A 17,346-nucleotide genomic window follows, 5' to 3' on the forward strand; every position below is an offset into this window, starting at 1 on the left:
TGTGACACTTGGTTGCACTTATCTCTCCGCCTCCCCCTCCCTCACCAACTGCCTCTCCCCAGACTAGAAGCAGCCCGTGAGAGCATTTCGCTCATTTTTGCATCCCCAGCTCCTAGCACAGTGCCTGGAAAACAGCTGCTACTCAAGAAATACGTGTTGAATGCATGAACGGGGAGATACACTTAGGCTGGATACAGTAGGAGTGGGGGCTGCTGTTCTTTTGTGACTTACCTAGATTGGTCTCCCTTAAGCCAAGGTATACACATCAGAGAAAGGAGGCAGTCTTAAAGGACAGCGGTGGGTCACTTGTGGTTGAAGGTCTCATCTTACTTCCCGTGCAGTCAACTTGTTGGTGAGGGCACTGCCTCTGTGTTGTGGCATTAGGGGACTAGAGGAGGCAGGCCCAAGTCTACTTGCTTGTCATTGCTACTCAAAATTTCCCCAGGGACACCTCATGCCTTTCGGGTCAGCACTGCCTTCCCTAGGCTAACTTAACTCTGCAACCAACAACAGTGAGGTATGACCAAGGTGATCTGTCTGGTCCTTATCTGGATGAGATTAGGGTGTCGGAAGAGGTAATGGAAGAAAAAAATTGGAGCTTCAGAATTCTGTAGATCATTATATGTTTTCCGGAGGCCTTCCCCTATCTTAGAAGTGAGTGCCTGTGTAGTGGTTGGTAATATCAGCATGAACCAGCTACTGGCATTCTTGTCTCTCAGCTGTGCCAACCTCCAGGGGTTCCCCTAGCTTCTAAAGGTTCTCCAGAGCCAGGAGCGGTGGCTCACGCTTGTAATCCCAGCACTTTGGGAGGCCGAGGCGGGCGGATCACGAGGTCAGGAGATCAAGACCAGGTTAAACCCCATCTCTACTAAAAATACAAAAAATTAGCCGGGCGTGGTGGCGGGCGCCTGTAGTCCCAGCTACTCCGAGAGGCTGAGGCAGGAGAATGGCGTGAACCCGGGAGGCGGAGCTTGCAGTGAGCCGAGATTGTGCCACTGCACTCCAGCCTGGGCGACAGAGCGAGACTCCGTCTCAAAAAAAAAAAAAAGGTTCTCCAGAAACCATCTTCCCTGCCCCCATCATGCTGGGCAGTTTCTTTGTTTGCAAGTCTATCCAAGCCTCTTGGGCCTAGATCAGCTCAGATTGATTTCTTGTTGTACCTGACTGGGATCAGAAACCATCTGGTTTCACCTAGTTGAGGGGACATTCTATCAAATACAAGAATTACAATGAAAACTTGTGTTATGTTTTGATAGAGGCTGGTCTTTCTGTCTCTATTGGAGAAGAGTGCTGAGGATGGGATGTGTGCTTCCAGTTATAGGCTGGAAAGCTATATGTTCTACTTATTTCATATTATTTAAATTTTTTAATGTTTTAATTTTTAACTTACTTAAATGTAAAATTTTAATTTTTATTATTTTTATATTTTAATTATTACCCCCTCCCCTTCCTTCCCCTCCTCTTTCCTTTTCTTTCCTTTCTTGATAGAGTCTCTGTCATCCAGGCTGGAGTGCAGTGGCACGATTACTGCTCACTGCTGTCTCAAACTCCTGGGCTCAAGCAATCCTCCTGCCTCAGCCCTCCAAGTAGCTGGGATTATAGCCGCATACCACCGTGCCTGATTGTTTGTTTGTTTGTTTGTTTCAATTTCTCTTAGAGACACTATGTAGTCTCACTATGTTGCTCAGGGTGGTCTCGAACTCCTGGTCTTAAGTGATTCTCCCGCCTTGGCCTCCCACAGGGCTGAGATTACAGGCATGAGCCACCACACCTGGCCCATATTATTTCTTAGCCTTTACTCTGGAAGTTAATAAGGGTTTACTGATCCTCTTGGGACTTTCGAGTTAGGATGAAATTGTGGTTGATGCCAGCAAAAGAAACATGCTTGTAGATGGGCAAGTTGTAGATTGTAATAAGTGTAATATTCCATCATTGATTTCCAAGATTCCCTGCTAATTTTGCCTTCACTTAGCCAAAAATAGGGAAATGCCAACGAAGTTGTTGCTGTTTGATTGTAGGTCCAAATAAATTACTTAAGACCGGAGCTTAGGGAAGTATAGTTCACACAACAATGAGAAGAGTGACAAGGCATTTAAGTTATTATTTTGATTGGTCTCTTTTGACCAAAACAGGCAGATGTTACCTTTTCAATCAGCAAGATCCTAGATCTGTTTCAGAAGACCATCCGTGTGCATAATTGTAACCTCAGTGTCATTCAGGACTGCTCTGTACTGCCTCCTAGATTGTTTTCTCCTTTCCTTTCTCCATGTGAGCCTTTAAACACGGTGTTATTATTCTCTGCAAATGGCCAAACTCATGTATGTTTTTGTCATTTTTCATGCAGATTTCAGCAACGTCCCTGATATCACAACAGGTCTGAAAAGGAGTCAGACAGATGGCACTCTGGATCAGGTTTCCCACAGGGAGAAAATGGAGCAGACATTCAGGGTAAGATACTGGCCCAAATCGCAAACCAAGAACCAGGCAGGCAAGTGTTGGTTCCCACCTTTACCCAAGGTGGGGAAAGGAGATGGAGTTACCTATCTCTAGGTCCAGCAGTTGATACAAACATATATATATACATATATATATATATGTGTATATATACACATATATATATATGTATATATATACACATATATATATATGTATATATATACACATATATATATATGTTAAGGATACAGCTTCCTTATTTATGAATTTTTTGAAGTGAAGTACTAATCGGAACCATTTACTTTAGCCAGAACTCCTCCATGACTTCTGGTATGCCATCAAAGAGCAGTGCACACTCTGCTATTCAGGTATTGTGCTGGCTTTGCTTAGCGATTTTGACAAGGAAAACCTTGTCAAAAGGTGTTAATTACTATTCTCTTTCTTACTTTTTTTTTTTTTTTTTGGCTGAAAAGTTATTTTTGGAATGTTGTCATTTTGTGTGATAAAACATATATAACATAAAATATGCCTTTTTTACTATTTTCAAGTGTATGCTTCTGTGGCATTAAGTATATTCACATTGGTTTGCAACCACCACCACCATCTAGAACTTTTTCATTATTCCAGACAGAAACTCGGTAGCCCTTAAACAATAACTCTCTATTTCCCCTGCTTTCAATTCCCTCATAACTTCTATTCTACTTTCTGTCTTATTTGCCAATTTTTAGGTGCCCCATATATTGGTGGAATCACAATATTTGTCCTTTTCTTTCTGGCTTGTTTGACTTAACCTATGTCTTCTGGGTTAATCCAGGTTGTGGCATGTGTCAGACTTTCATTCTTTTTTATGGCTGAGTAATATTCCATTATACGGATACACCACATTTTGTTTATTCATTCATCTGTTGATAGATGCTTGGATTATTGCTGCTGTTGTGGGTAATGCTGGGGTGAATGTTGCTGTAAGAGTTATCTGTGTGAATCCTTGTTTTCAGGCCAAGGAGTGGAATTGCCAGGTCATGTGGTGATTCTCTGTTTAGCTTTTTGAGGAACAGCCCATGGTCTCCCACAATGCTGCACTATTTGACATTCCAAGCAGCAATGCAGGAGGCTTCTACTTCATCCACATCCTTGGCAGCATTTGTTACATTCCATTCCTTTCCTGTGTTTTTAACTGTTCGTTGTCAGCTACCCTTTCAGAAATGGTCTGATTGACATAATCTGTGTTAATATCCAGTCCAGTTCTAATCGATTTTGAAATTATAAGTTCCGTATTTGTTTTTGTCTTAAATACAAAATAAGAATGGAATAAATAGAAGCAATGATAGGCATTTAAATGAAAGTTATAAAGTGGAACGATGCCTCGGTTGGGTTTAGACTATCACAAGATTCTTGGGGTATCACTTCAGCCGGAAACCTCTGTGGCCAAGGGTGCCTTTGCTCAAGTTTTGCTTGGGCCCACTAGGCCCACTCGACCTAGCAGGGTGTGCTCGACTTGCACTACTGGCCTGCATCCCATGCCTGCCAAGAGTGAGCAGAGTGGTGAGGGGTGTGTCAGTGAGCACGTGTGGGGTCTGGCCACCCCACACAGGCAGGCATGCTGGCTGTGGTAGGGCAGGCAGCAGCTCCAGGCTCTAGCACGGGTGCCAGTTCCCTGTGAAGCTATGGCTGGATCACACATACTACAAGCAGCTTCCATGGCCTGCACCAGTACCTGGAAGCTTGGAGATGCCAGGAACTGCTGAGCCCCAAAGAGGGTGGCATAGCCCTGGTTCTGGGAACTCCTAGGTCTGGGTTCCCTGAAGGGCTGCAGCTCTTCTCTCCTCCTCTCTTCTCTCCTTGTCACCTGTAATGTGGCGAGCAAGGGGCGTGTTTTGGCCCTGTTTGTGTTGTAGCTTTTTCAGGCCTACCATTAGGCAGGTCCTGAATTCTTGTCCCATGACCAGGAAGAATGAAGTATGCGGACAAGGGGAGGGTGAGCAAGGTGAAGAGGAGCTTTATTGAGCTATAGAACAGCTCAGAGGAAACCCACAGTGGATGGCTTCTCTCTGCAGGCTGGTTGTCCCATAGAGCGTTCACCTCTCAGCAGAGAGCAGACCCTGGAGTGGGTAGCTCCTCTCCACAGCTGGTAGTACTGATGAGAGGAGACCCTGGAGTAGCTCCTCTCCTTAGCTGGTTGTCTTATTGTCTCTTTGAGTCTGGCTGAGTCCAGGGCTCAGAGGGGAGGAAGTGTGTACTGATTGGTCCATAGTGGCCATGGGCAGGCCCAGAAAAAGCTCCATAAGTTCCCACTCTGGTCTGTGGGACTGGCAGCCCAGCTCCAGACTTCAGGCCTTCCCTGGCTTGAAGGCGGGGCTTTTCTGGGGACCCATCCCTTTCCACCCAGGAGCCTGTCTGTGTCCTGCCGCTCTTCATGGTGCCCAGGCTGTTTGTGCCAAAAGGTGCCTGCAGGCCAGGGCCGAGCTGCCCTCAGTCCCCTCCTCGGCCTGCCTCCCATACTCGTTGGTGCCCAAAGTACAGCTGGGGGCTGGCATGTCAGTGCTGCCCTGAGCGTGTCCACACATGGCTGGGTTGCAGCAGTGCCTGGGCTCGGACTCAATTTTGCTCCAAGACTAGAGCGGGCGCCAGTAGGGAGAAGCCAGGCAGTGGGAGCAGGCTACTTTCAAGCCTGTGGGGGCAAGGGGTCCTTCCCAGGCCCCTGAGAGTGCAGAGATGCCTGGGTCCACAGTCGCGGTTAGGCGGCTGCAGCAGTGCCCGGGAGGGCGGGGCTTCTTTCTGCTCCTGTCTCCCAAGAGCACAGAGATGTCTGGGTCTGGAACCACGCTGGGCAGCCACAGCTGTGCCCAAGGAGCATGAGGCTCCCGCCCTGCCACTTCAGGATTGGGTGGGGCTTCCACATTCTCAGCTCCTGCTGGCTCCATGGAACGCACAGCCCTGGCCGTGCCTCCCCCACTGCAGCCGGCATCATCAGAGTGACTGCTCCAGATGGGCCACTACTGCCATCAAGACCACCAGGAGCCAGGAGCATGGCACACCCATTGGAGGAGCCATGGCATACCTTTTGGGGGTTGGTGACATCCCCTGTGTGTGAGGGACCAGGTTAGAGCCTGCCAGCTTCAGAACGGATACGTCTGGTTCTGAAGTAGCTGGTTTGATGAAGCAGCTGTGGGCTCTCCGCCTCCCCTCTCTTCTCCCTTTCCCTTCCTCACTCCCTGCTCTCTTCTCCCGTTTTCCATGCACCTTCTTCCAAATTTCTCCTCCCTCTCCTCCTCATTCCTCATGCAAAGCAAATGCTCAGCTGCCTTCGCTGGCCTGGTTATGTCCCAGGATGCAAGTTATTTTACGAAACTGAAATTCATAAGCATTTTTAGTCCTTCTACTCTGTTCTGTCTCTAGTGGGTTATTTAATTTTGGGAACCCAATATCTTATCTAATATTCATTAGCTTTTTAATGAAGCAGTGGATCCTAGAGCATCAAATAGATGTGTTTTGATAGCTTTGTCTTAAATTATTTTTAAATCTTATTTTAATAATACAATAGATATGGGGTCTCACTTTTTTGCTGAGGCTGGTTTCAAACTCCTGGGCTCAAGAGATCCTCCTACCCTGGCCTCCTGAGGTACTGGGATTACAGGTGTGAGTCACTGTGCCTGGCCTGACTTAAAATTTTTAGAAAATCAAATCCTCCTGAAACACTGATGGAGCAAGGCCACGTATTTAAAAGTTAAGTGTGCCTGTGGGGGCACTGGCACAGGATGGTAGCTTGGGGGAATCTCACTTAACACCATGAGGGATAATGACTTCTCCTCTCTTAAGATCTGCTTGAGTTACACATCAGAGCTCTTAAGAAGGAAATTGAATTTTTTCCCAAAGTTTACCTTAAGATTCAGCAAAATAGATATGCAAAAAGTTAGCATGTTAAGGCCGTTGCCAACTCTGTTATTTAACAATGCCTATCTATCGTAACTAAGCAAAACGTTTACAAAGTGAACATTGGAACGTCAGAAATTTAGAAGAAGAGAGAAAGCTGAGTTCCGGTTGAAACTGGGGTCATCTGAGCTTCAATTTTCATTGTTAAAAGTGGAGGAAGGAGAAAGCAAATAACACCAAAGAACACAGAAGAAAAAAATTCATTGAAAGAATGAGCATGTTAAGCATTTGCTGTAAAATTCCTCTCAAGTCTAACGTAGTTATCACCTTACCGTTCTTAGATATGAAGTTATGATGAATTTCAGTACATTTTTCCAAATCTTCGGTAAATATCTAGCAGTTACTCAGTTTCCCTGTTCTTTGTTTCTTGGGAAAGAAGAATCAGTGGCCACCAAAAGTAAAAACTGTGGTGGACATTAGTGAAAAGAAAAAGAAAATTTCAAATTTAAGGATTACTTTTTTTTTCTGTTTTTTTTTTTTTTTTTTTTTTAAACATTTAAAAATTTTTTTGGAAACATCATGTTATGTCTAAACCAATCCTCTTCTGGATTTTTTTTTTTATTGTTTTAAAGTTTATTTTTTTTTTTGAGACAAGGTCGCACCCTTTTGTCCAGCCTGGAGTGCGATGGCGTGATCTCAACTCACTGCTGCCTTGACCTCCTGGGCTGAAGTGATCCTCCCACCTCAGCCTCCTAAGTAGCTGGGACCACAGGTGCCTGCCACCATGCCCAGATAATTTTGTTTATTTTTTGTAGAGATTAGGTCTCACTGTGTTGCCCAGTCTGGTCTCAAACTCCTGGGCTCGAGCAATCCTCCTGCCTCAGCCTCCCAATGTGCTAGGATTACAGGTGTGAGTCACCATGCACGCAGCCCTGTTCTGTTTTTGAAGTGGTGATGTGGGAGGTGTCTGGTGAATGCCCAGTGTGTGCTGGGAGTGGATTTTTCGGGATCTGCCCCCCTCGCCCCCCTCGCCCCCCTCGCCCCCCCGCCCCCTCGCCCCCCCGCCCCCTCGCCCCCCCGCCCCCCCGCCCCCTCACCCTCCCCCCGCCCCCTCACCCTCCCCCCGCCCCCTCACCTTCCCCCCGCCCCTCCGCCCCTCCGCCCCTCCGCCCCGCCGTGCCATGTCCTCAGAAGGTGGTCTCTCCTCAGGGAGAAGATCTGCCTCTGTTTTCTGGGCTTTCTGCCCTAGTCCAACTGGTCTTCTCAGGGGTCATTAACTCCTTTTCAGATTAGACCCTGATTGAACCTGGGCTGTTTGGGGTATTTTACTAACAACTATTCGAGACATTAGAATAAAGAATAATTTCCCTGAAAATCAAATGAAGCCTGGTTTGATGAAGCACAGCTGTACCCAGGGCTTTTGACAGCCCCGCAATTTCTGCAAATGGTTCCTAATTGATTGGCTTCTTCTCTGTAAGGGTGCCTATTACTGTCATAGCTCTTTGTGTGACCCTGTCAGCCTCTCCTGAAGGGGGGATTTTTTTCCCCAGTATTGTTGGCAATTAGCATGTGCTATTATAATAGTTTGGAGTTTGAAAGGAATATACAATGTCCCTTTGGGTGAGGAGGTTGAAAGAGTTTTCGGTTTGTTCTGGGAACTTGAGGTGTGTTAAGCAGTCCCCACAGATATGCTGCCTGCATTCCACCTGCTGAGCTGGCTCTGAGGCTCAGGAGACGTGGCCCTCTGTGGTCCCGTTGTCTCCACATCTGTGGTAACCCGGTGCCTTTCTAGAGCAGGCAGGCTCCCGGCATGGGTGGAAACAGAGCAGGGGGCCAGCTTCCCCCAATCACCGGTGCTGCTGTGGAGGAAGAGCTTGGTGGCGCTAGGACGTCCTTGTGAATGTGACTTGAAAGAGCAGTTTGGGATTTTTTCATTGCCTGGGGATGAGAGGGAGAGACAGCGCGTGTCTTACACATCTCCCAACAGCTGACTGAGATGTGATCCGTTCTCCCAGAGGGAGCAGGTTTCTTTGAACTTTTCCTTTTTACGTACAGCGTGTAAGTAAACAAGGGCTTTGATTTTCACGGGTGAAGATTTTGATCCAAGTGGAGGCATGCTTGCATGGTTTCCTTTTCTTGATTGAAAGTTGATTTTGCTCTAAAAATGTCTAAAGACTGATATGCAGATGAGAAGAGATGCCTTTCTCCCCAGAAGGGATTCTGACAGTGATCTTTACATGCTTTTTACAGCTAAGGATAAGAGAACTTCTTTTGGATACCCGTTCTGTGGCGCTGTCACTGTTCCTTCCTCATTCCAAAATCTTTAACTTCATCTCCGAAATAGTTCTATCTTTTTGAAATATAAAGATATCAGAAAGGCCTAGAGAAATATTTACTCTGTAAAATATGCTGGAAAAGAGAGGGAGGAATAATTTGAATATAGCAATTAATTGTATGCTTGTAAAATTTCCTTGGAGTATAGCACATATTAATACTTATATTGGGTTTAATGCTGTAAAAGAAAATTCACAAACATGAAACCCGTTTTCTACAAGGTAAGCAGAGCTTTTAATTTAGTTATTCTTGATGAAATAATTTTTCGGCTTTGTGGAAGAATTTTATGTAATAACCTAGTGTAGCTTTGGCAGGGATTATTTTTGCCGTTTGTAGGCGTTGTGTTGACAGAACAGAGAGCATTGAGAATCTGGAGATACACAGCGTGACAACTGTGTGTTGTGCTCTTTGCAATTTAATCATGTTTAAGATATAATTGATATATTTTGTCCTGTTTATTTTTTCTAGGCAAAAAAAAAAAAAAAAGTGCACTAGTGGCTATGGCTTTTAGCGTACAGCGTGAACAAAACTTGCATTTAATATTTAATTTCTGCTCACCCACTTAGCTTAACCTTTTGAGTATTTTTTCACATGAATTGCTTTTAAGAGCTTGCCTATCTAAGAAGCTGAAGGAAAACAAAAAATTCTTGGACCACATGATTTGCTTTCCAGCATTCTTGGAGTATTCATCTTCCTTTGGTGTAACTTGCCTGCATTATTGCAAGATCTTTTTGGTTATGTTTTTGTTAGGCAGTCAAGCTAAAAGATAACTTATTTATAAATCGTAGTCTTTCTCCATGGTTGCTATTCAATAGATGAATAGAATCATGATCCTTTTCTTAAAACCAAATATGCCTATTTCTAAATGCAAGTTATGTGACTAAATTCCTATTTTAATGCACAGAGAGATGGCATCCTCAAGGCAAACGCTTTGTCCCTGAAAAATGGTTTGGGGTGTGGCACTCTATAGCAGGAAGACAATAATCTGTCACAAAGACCTAATTCCAGGTAGCCCTTTCTTGGAGGCAGTGGTATGTTGGAAAGAACTCGACCTGATGCTTGGAAACCTGAATTTGTATTCCCATCCACCAGGCTTTATCATTATGTGACCTGGGGCAAGTTACCCAACTTCTAAGCCTGTGTATCTTCCTCTATAAATAAACATAACACCACCACCAACCCGGTGTTGTCAAAGGGATCACGTGAGATTATGTCCAGCTAGGAGCACTGGCAGCAGGGGAGAGAGGATTAGGCTGTAAGCTGCCCCTTCCTGGTGTGTCTCCCATGTATATGTGTATGAAGGTTTTCCCTGCTGCTCACCTAATGGCCTCTTGATCTGAGATTCGATGTAAGGTAGGAAACTGTGAACAAATAGATGAGCACCTCAATAAAGTGTTGTTGAAAGTAAGACATGTGCATGCCTTGACAATCTTAGCTGCCCACCCCGTGTTCTTGACCATGTTAGCTGTCCACCCCGTGTTCCTGACCATCTTAGCTGCCCACCCGTGTTCTTGACCATCTTAGCTGCCCACCCCGTTCTTGACCATCTTAGCTGCTCACCTCGTGTTCTTGACCATCTTAGCTGCCCACCCTGTGTTCTTGACCATCTTAGCTGCCCACCCCGTGTTCTTGACCATCTTAGCTGCCCACCTGTTCTTGACCATCTTAGCTGCCCACCCCGTGTTCTTGACCATCTTAGCTGCCCACCCCGTGTTCTTGACCATCTTAGCTGCCCACCCCGTGTTCTTGACTATCTTAGCTGCCCACCCCGTGTTCTTGACCATCTTAGCTTCCCACCGTGTTCTTGACCATCTTAGCTGCCCACCCTGTGTTCTTGACCATCTTAGCTGCCCACCCCGTGTTCTTGACCGTCTTAGCTGCCCACCCCATGTTTTTGACCATCTTAGCTGCCCACCTGTTCTTGACCATCTTAGCTTCCCACCCCGTGTTCTTGACCATCTTAGCTGCCCACCCCGTGTTCTTGACCATCTTATCTGCCCACCCCGTGTTCTTGAAGTTAGTGTCAGTGGTCAACTTCTCCCCAACCGTCCCATGAGATGAAAACGAACTAGAAACCAAAAGCTGTAAGAATTGGGTCCTCTTTGTTGTCTGCATGGAGACAAAGTCTGCTCACCGTGTAGCTGCTTTTTTTTAATGTATAGTGTCATAAATGGATGAGCTTTTCCAAAGGGTTGCTTCAAGTGACCAAATAAAAATAGTGTATGTTAGATCTGCCTTTCTCTTTAGCAGGAGTAGGCTGTGAACACTGAGATGCTTAGTGAAGCCTGAGCGGCTCTGCCAGCCGAAGAGGGCTTGCAGACTTTGCTCCTCCTGGAAGAGAGGCGGCAAGGACACAGATTGCCAGGGGTCAGAGTTGGGCGGAGTGTGGCGCCAGTGCGTATGCCTTATTCTGCCTCTCTGACGCCACGCTTCCTTGGCAGAGACTTGGAGGCAAGTTTGTGGACTTGTTTGAAATGACTGTGCTTAGTTTTTGTTGGAGTCTCAAAGACCATTTGATCTCTTTGTAGTGAGTTGGATTTTTTTTTTTTTTTAATTTCCTATTTTCCATGCTCCAGAGTATTTGTGCCCCCGCTCTTCTTGGTCTATCCTTGGTCATTAGGGTGGATGTGTTAGGCAGATGCCAACCCCTTGCTGGGTGTGGCAGGAAGACGGTGGCTATAGAAGACATTACTGTGGCATAAAGCATACAGAGACCTGTTCTTTTCTTTGGCAGGGATAACTTACACGCTCCGTTCAACAGGGTTGGCAAAGTCACTTATGTGTCAACAGGAAAAACAAGAAAAAAAAAAAAAGAGTGATATTGAGAATCCAAAAGACAGCGTTCCAAGCAAGTGGCTGCCTGGAAGACCATTTGGCAATGGAAAGCTTGTCCTGTAGAGAGGGATGAACAACAGAGCATGGCAGGAAGGCAGTGGGAAGAAACTTGCTGGTGACCTTTCTCGCCATTTCTTGCAACTGGCCCTTCCCGTCAGCTGGGCTGATTCCTCCTGCCAAGTGGGTCCTTGGACAGAGGCAAACTAAAAAGTGGGCAGTGGGGCTGTTGGCATGGTCTGTGCTGTGGGCTAACTGGGGCCAAAGAGAAATTGCCAGCAACAGGAAGTTGCCTGATGAGTCCTCAGCTGGCTGTGCCTTTGCCAGGGAGGCTTTTAAAACTCAGACATGGGGTGTTGAGTTATTGAATGAGACTTTGGCTGGGGCTCTGAGTCTGCATGCAGCTATGGCAGAGGGCCTGTGTTTTCTCTATTAAACATGGAATACACGTATGTCTAGGAGCAGAGTATCATGCAAGGCAGGGGAACTTGAGCCTGACGAGACTGGTCTGGAGGCCTGGCGGGCTGCACAGTAAGAACCCCAGGAGCCCTGGGCCAGCGTGGTCCCATCAGTGCTTGTGTCTCCTGATCTGGAAAGTAAGGATGATGGCACCTGGCGCACAGTGAGGTTGGAAGGATGCAGGGAGGTCACGGATTGCCCCTTCTTCCCCTTTCCTTTCTGTCTTTGGATCACTGTGGCACTTTCGTCAGCACAACTGGCTTCCCAGCTTCTTTTTTTTTTTTTTTTTTTTTTTTTTTTTGTAGAGAAGAGTTTAATGAAAAAATAGGGATTTGCGTTACAAACTAGGGACAAAAAGAAGACATTGTTTTAAACTTGAAGTTATAGATAATAATTAAGCGTGTCTTACCTCTTTTTAAAATTATTATTATACTTTAAGTTCTGGGATACATGTGCAGAATGTGCAGGTTTGTTACCTAGGTATACATGTGCCACATTGGTTTGCTGCACCCGTCAACCCATCATCTACATTAAGGTATTTCTCCTGATGCTATCCGTCCCCTAGCTACCCGCCTCCATGACAGGCCCCGGTGTGTGATGTTCCCCTCCCTGTGTCCATGGTTCTCATTGTTCAACTTCCACTTATGAGTGAGTACATGCAGTGTTTGGTTCTTTCCCCTCCTGTTTTCTGTGCCACAGTACTTTCCTACCTGCCTTCCTCTGTCCCTGCTTTCTTCTTTTCCAGACTTTTCTCTTTCATCTTGTGTTTTTTTGGAAAAAAGAAACAAGTTATTATTAAGAGTCATTTTCAGAATCACAAAATAAAGAAGTAAAAAAAAGTTCTAGAGAGCAGCGCTGTGAGAGCTGCAGTGTGAATCACTGGGGTGGGCTAGAGGATCAAGGCCTGTCAGGTGGAATGCTGGCTCTGAAATTAACTTGCTGAAGAGATAATTACACTCCCTTTCCTCATCCTGCTGGGACAGTGATGCACAGGAAAGTGACTTGGAGACTACTCAGAGCTGAGGCCACACAAAGATTTGACCTTGACTGAGCAGAGATGCTGATCTTCACCTAATGCTTTATTTGCCACGTTTATTTCTGATACAGGCTTCTCCTTACTTTTTCTCTCCATTGAAACAGCGGGTGCCATGGTTTTGCTCTCATCCTATCTGAGATGACACTTGAAGTGGGATATGTTTGACCTTTTCAAGGCAAACAGAAAGCCAAGTTCAAGGAGTCATCAGCCAGCTCCCTGCAACTTAGGTGGTCGCAAGGGACCTCTTGCCAGAGCTGCTTGAGGTCTCCCCTTTAATTTTGTCCACCTGGATGACAGTGAAGATGGGGTTGAACGGCAAGTGTCCCATGTCCGTCCTCTTTCTTCCGTCTTCCATCTCCATGCCCCTCAGCCCTCTATTTCTAGATCTTTATTTCCTTTCTGGGCTTCTGAATTAGAGATGGAGCTATGGAGACCTTGATAGAATTTTGCTTTCTGTGGGAGAAGAAAGCAGGAAGTGTGATTTCTCAGGCCAAACTAGCCTCGGTGTAAATACCATTTGCAGGTTCTTGCCTATTCTTATTATGTTTTATTTATTTATTTCTGTTTTTTTGAGAGGGAGTCTCACTTTGTTGCCCAGGCTGGAGTGCAGTGGCGTGATCTTGGTTCACTGTAGCCTCTGCCTCCTGGGTTCGAGCAATTCTTATGCCTCAGCCTCCTCAGTACCTGGGACCACAGGTGCACGCCACCATGCCCAGCTAATCTTTGTATTTTTAGTAGAGATGGGGTTTCACTATGTTAGCCAGGCTGGTCTCAAACTCCTGACCTCAAGTGATCCACACTCTTCAGCCTCCCAAAGTGTTGGGATTACAGGTGTGAGCCATCGCATGCGGCCTGTTCGTGCCTATTCTTTGGGGAAGCCACCTTGACATGGGGTACACTCGGAGTAAGAACACATGTGTGGCTGGGCGTGGTGGCTCACACCTGTAGTCCCAGCACTTTGGGAGGTTGAGGCGGGTGGATCACTTGAGGCCAGGAGCTAGAGACCAGCCTGGCCAACATGGTGTAACCATATCTGTACTAAAAATACAAAAATTAGATAGGCATTGTAACTCATTCCTGTAATCCCAGCTACTCGGGAGGCTGAGGCACGAGAACTGCTTAAGCCCAGGAGGCAGAGGTTGCAGTGAGCCAAGATTGCGTCACTGCACTCCAACCTGGATGACAGAGCAAGACTCTGTTTCAAAAAAAAACAACAGAAAACAACAACAACAAAAAAACATAGGTTTTTTGCCCTAAGTCTTACCCTGAGGAGCTGTTTCTTCATCCTTGGGTAAGTTGTCAAACTTCCCTATCTGTGAAACTCAAGGGTCCGTCTGACCAGCTGTCCTGCCCTGATGTCTCTCCCTGTCTGTCTTTCTGCCTGAATGCCTGATCCAAAGCAGCTTTCTGCTGGATATCCCTTTTTATCCCCATGAATATGGAGAGCTGTTTAGAAGAAGAATCTTAGCAGAACCCTATTAGAATTTGCTTCGGTCATTTATTGTCCTTCACGCATTTCACTGAAGCTAAAACCTCTAAGATTTTTGGAGGCTTCTCAGGTAATGGTATGCGAAGGTCAGGATGGTTAGATACCGTATTTCCAGATGCTGTCCGCTCTTTTATGCACTTACGTTATTTAGGAACTTATTTCAAGCAGACCATTTGAGAATCTGAGGAAAGCTGTAGGTCCCCAGAAAATTGCTTATGCACATACGTTAGAAATTGCAGACAATTCCAGGGAGCTCCCCAGTCTTACGATGTTTATTCACAGCTTTCCCCATTAGGAATTTATGAACCGTCAGTTCGTGATCCTTACTTTGAGTAAACATTTGAATAGCTTAGCCTGTGTCTTGACTTAATATTACTGATATTGCAGAATCAGTTATCAAGTACCTACAATATGAACAGCACTGTGTTTATATAGTCAAGTGATATTTTGAACTTTGTTTTTATCTTAGTCTAATTGCTTGGGTAATATTAGCTATTAATGCTTTTTTTTTTAATGTGCTAAGAGATGTTGAGGAATGTTAAATAAATAACCCCTAGATGGCAAATAAATTATTAGGTTGAGACCAGAATAGATTATATTGATGATGGTGGTTAGACATACCCAGATTTTTTTTTTCTTTTTTTTTTTACTCTGCACTTCAATGGATGCAAACCCAGGTTGTTAAACACCAATTGCAGCATTATGTGCCGGGGTGTTTTGGCATTTTGAAAGTTTTATTTTCTATCATTAGTGAACAAAATGGTTTTTTTTTTTTTTGGGAGTAAGAATTTTAACATTGTGATCCCAAACCAAACTTTTATGGATCTCTTTAGTAAAATAAATAGCTGTCTGATGGACTAGGAGGGGTGTTTTATATGCTCAGCTTAAGGGAAGCTCAGGTAGCCATGGCTCCTGTGTTCCCCAGCAAGGGTGTTGCTAGTGAATTTCACCCTTGCCCCTTTTCACGTCAGCAAATTAGCTAAGCCCTTGTTGCCGTTTGCCCTTTTTCTTTTAAAGAAGTAATAGGCACAATTACTATCTAATTCTGGCTTGCCACTGTGTGGGTGCCTGGAATCTCATCCGATCTTTAATATCTACCAAGGGGGTGGGTGTAGTGTCGCATTGTTCATTCACTCATTAAATCCCCTTCACCGAAGCCTTCTCAGATGCTTGCCATTGTTCGAAGTTCTGAAATCGTCACCTGGATGCCTTCTGTAAATATTCTTGCGTAGAGATTGTAGTCCAATGAAAACCTTGTACTGAATAAAAGATGTGTTTGAGTTTCAAGGCATTTTCTATGCCTTTCATGACTCATAGCAGATTCTCACCTTGTGATAAAGTCCCGGCTCCACAGTGGCAGCTGCTTTTGCTTTTGCAAAAGTAAGTTGTGAGAAATTGTTCTGAGTCATTTTGCAATTTCCTCTATAGACTCAGCTAAGAGTAGATGTGTGTGTCACACCCTGGAGTTGAGAGAGGAGGGGTCATGGAAAAACACTGCCTGGAAGTGCTTCATCCAGGTACACATGACGGTATTTTCACCATCTCAAGCACCAGCTTCTAACTGCTGAAGGTTAAGATGGGATCATTCGTTTTGTAAACCTGTCTCCTGCTGTCTTGATAATAACATGAAGAAAAGGGCAAGAAAAACATGGATGTGTCATTAGTATGGGAGGAAGGAGGAGAATGGAGGTTTGTTTTAAAGGCGCCCCCAATTCTCTTTCCCCCGTCGTCCTTTTGTTGGTTCTTGCCCATTCCACATCCCGATTGTGTTTGTTCAGCCTCCAGCGCATGCTGCCGCCTCTGCTATTCACCTGCCTTTGCGCTTTCTCATTCTTTGCTGCCACCTGAGTCCTCTGGTGTTTTCAGAAAACAGCTGGCAGAGGAGGAGGCTCTGAGATGTGCAGTTGCTTAGAAGGTTCTGGCCTGGCATCTGCACAGCCGGGGATTTCATCACCAACTGCTCAGAAACCACAAATGCCGAATGCCTGGAGGAGTCCTGCCATCTTCCTACCTTGCATGCCGCTCTCAGCTGGTTTTGGGATTTTCTATTTATTTATTTGTTTGTTTATTTGTTTGAGATGGGTCTCACTCTGTCACCCAGGCTGGAGTGCAATGGTGCGATCTTGGCTCACTGCAACCTCTGCCTCCCAGGTTCAAGCAATTCTCCCACCTCAGCCTCCCGCATAGCTGGAATTACAGGCACGCACCACCGCACCCAGCTAATTTTTGTATTTTTGTATTTTTGGTAGAGACAGGGTTTCGCCATGTTGTCCAGGCTGGTCTTGAACTCCTGACCTCAGGTGATCCACCCACCTCGGCCTCCCAAAGTGCTGGGATTACAGGCATGAGCCAATGCACCCAGCTGGGATTTTTAAGAATTTATTCCTTTCTTGGTTCATTCAGGCATAGATAAAGGGCACTTTGAGGGCCCGGGTGACACACACATCAGGACAGGCAGGCACTTTGCCTTCCTCTCATTTGAGCACTGAGGTCTTGAATTTGGGGCTTTTACAGATGAGTTACCAAGATGGGGAAAGGTGGATGATCAAGCAGTAATACAACGTGAGGCTTACAGATAACTTCTAAGTGTGGGGCTTTAGAGAAAGTCTCTGTTCACATTCTGCCGCCCTCACTCTGTCTCTTCCATTTTTTTCTTGCCTGAGTGTCCTGGTTCTGCTGCCTTCCCTAGATCCCCAGCTCTTCTTCTCACCACCAGGGATACCTGGCTTTGCTTCCCGTGTATTTATTGATTTCTATTTTTAAGAAGTTTGATCAAAACTGTCAAGCTATTTATTGAAAATGATAGTTGTCTTAGTTTAAATCTTACTCCATTTCTGTTAGAAGTCAGTGTAGATTATAGAGTGGTAAAGTCTCAGATAAATACTTATAT

At 45.4% G+C, this 17,346-nt stretch overlaps 1 protein-coding gene across 1 annotated transcript in view; it reads left to right on the forward strand.

Annotated features, from left to right (window-relative positions):
• The window catches only part of TIAM2 (TIAM Rac1 associated GEF 2), a 530,223-nt gene that overhangs the window by 480,270 nt on the left and 32,607 nt on the right, over window positions 1–17,346 (forward strand). The window contains 1 exon segment of the mRNA XM_055267826.2: window positions 2,345–2,448. Coding sequence (XP_055123801.1) covers window positions 2,345–2,448 — 104 coding nt within the window.

This window comes from Symphalangus syndactylus, chromosome 2, assembly GCF_028878055.3.
Source record: "Symphalangus syndactylus isolate Jambi chromosome 2, NHGRI_mSymSyn1-v2.1_pri, whole genome shotgun sequence".
Classification (NCBI taxonomy): Eukaryota; Metazoa; Chordata; class Mammalia; order Primates; family Hylobatidae; genus Symphalangus; species Symphalangus syndactylus.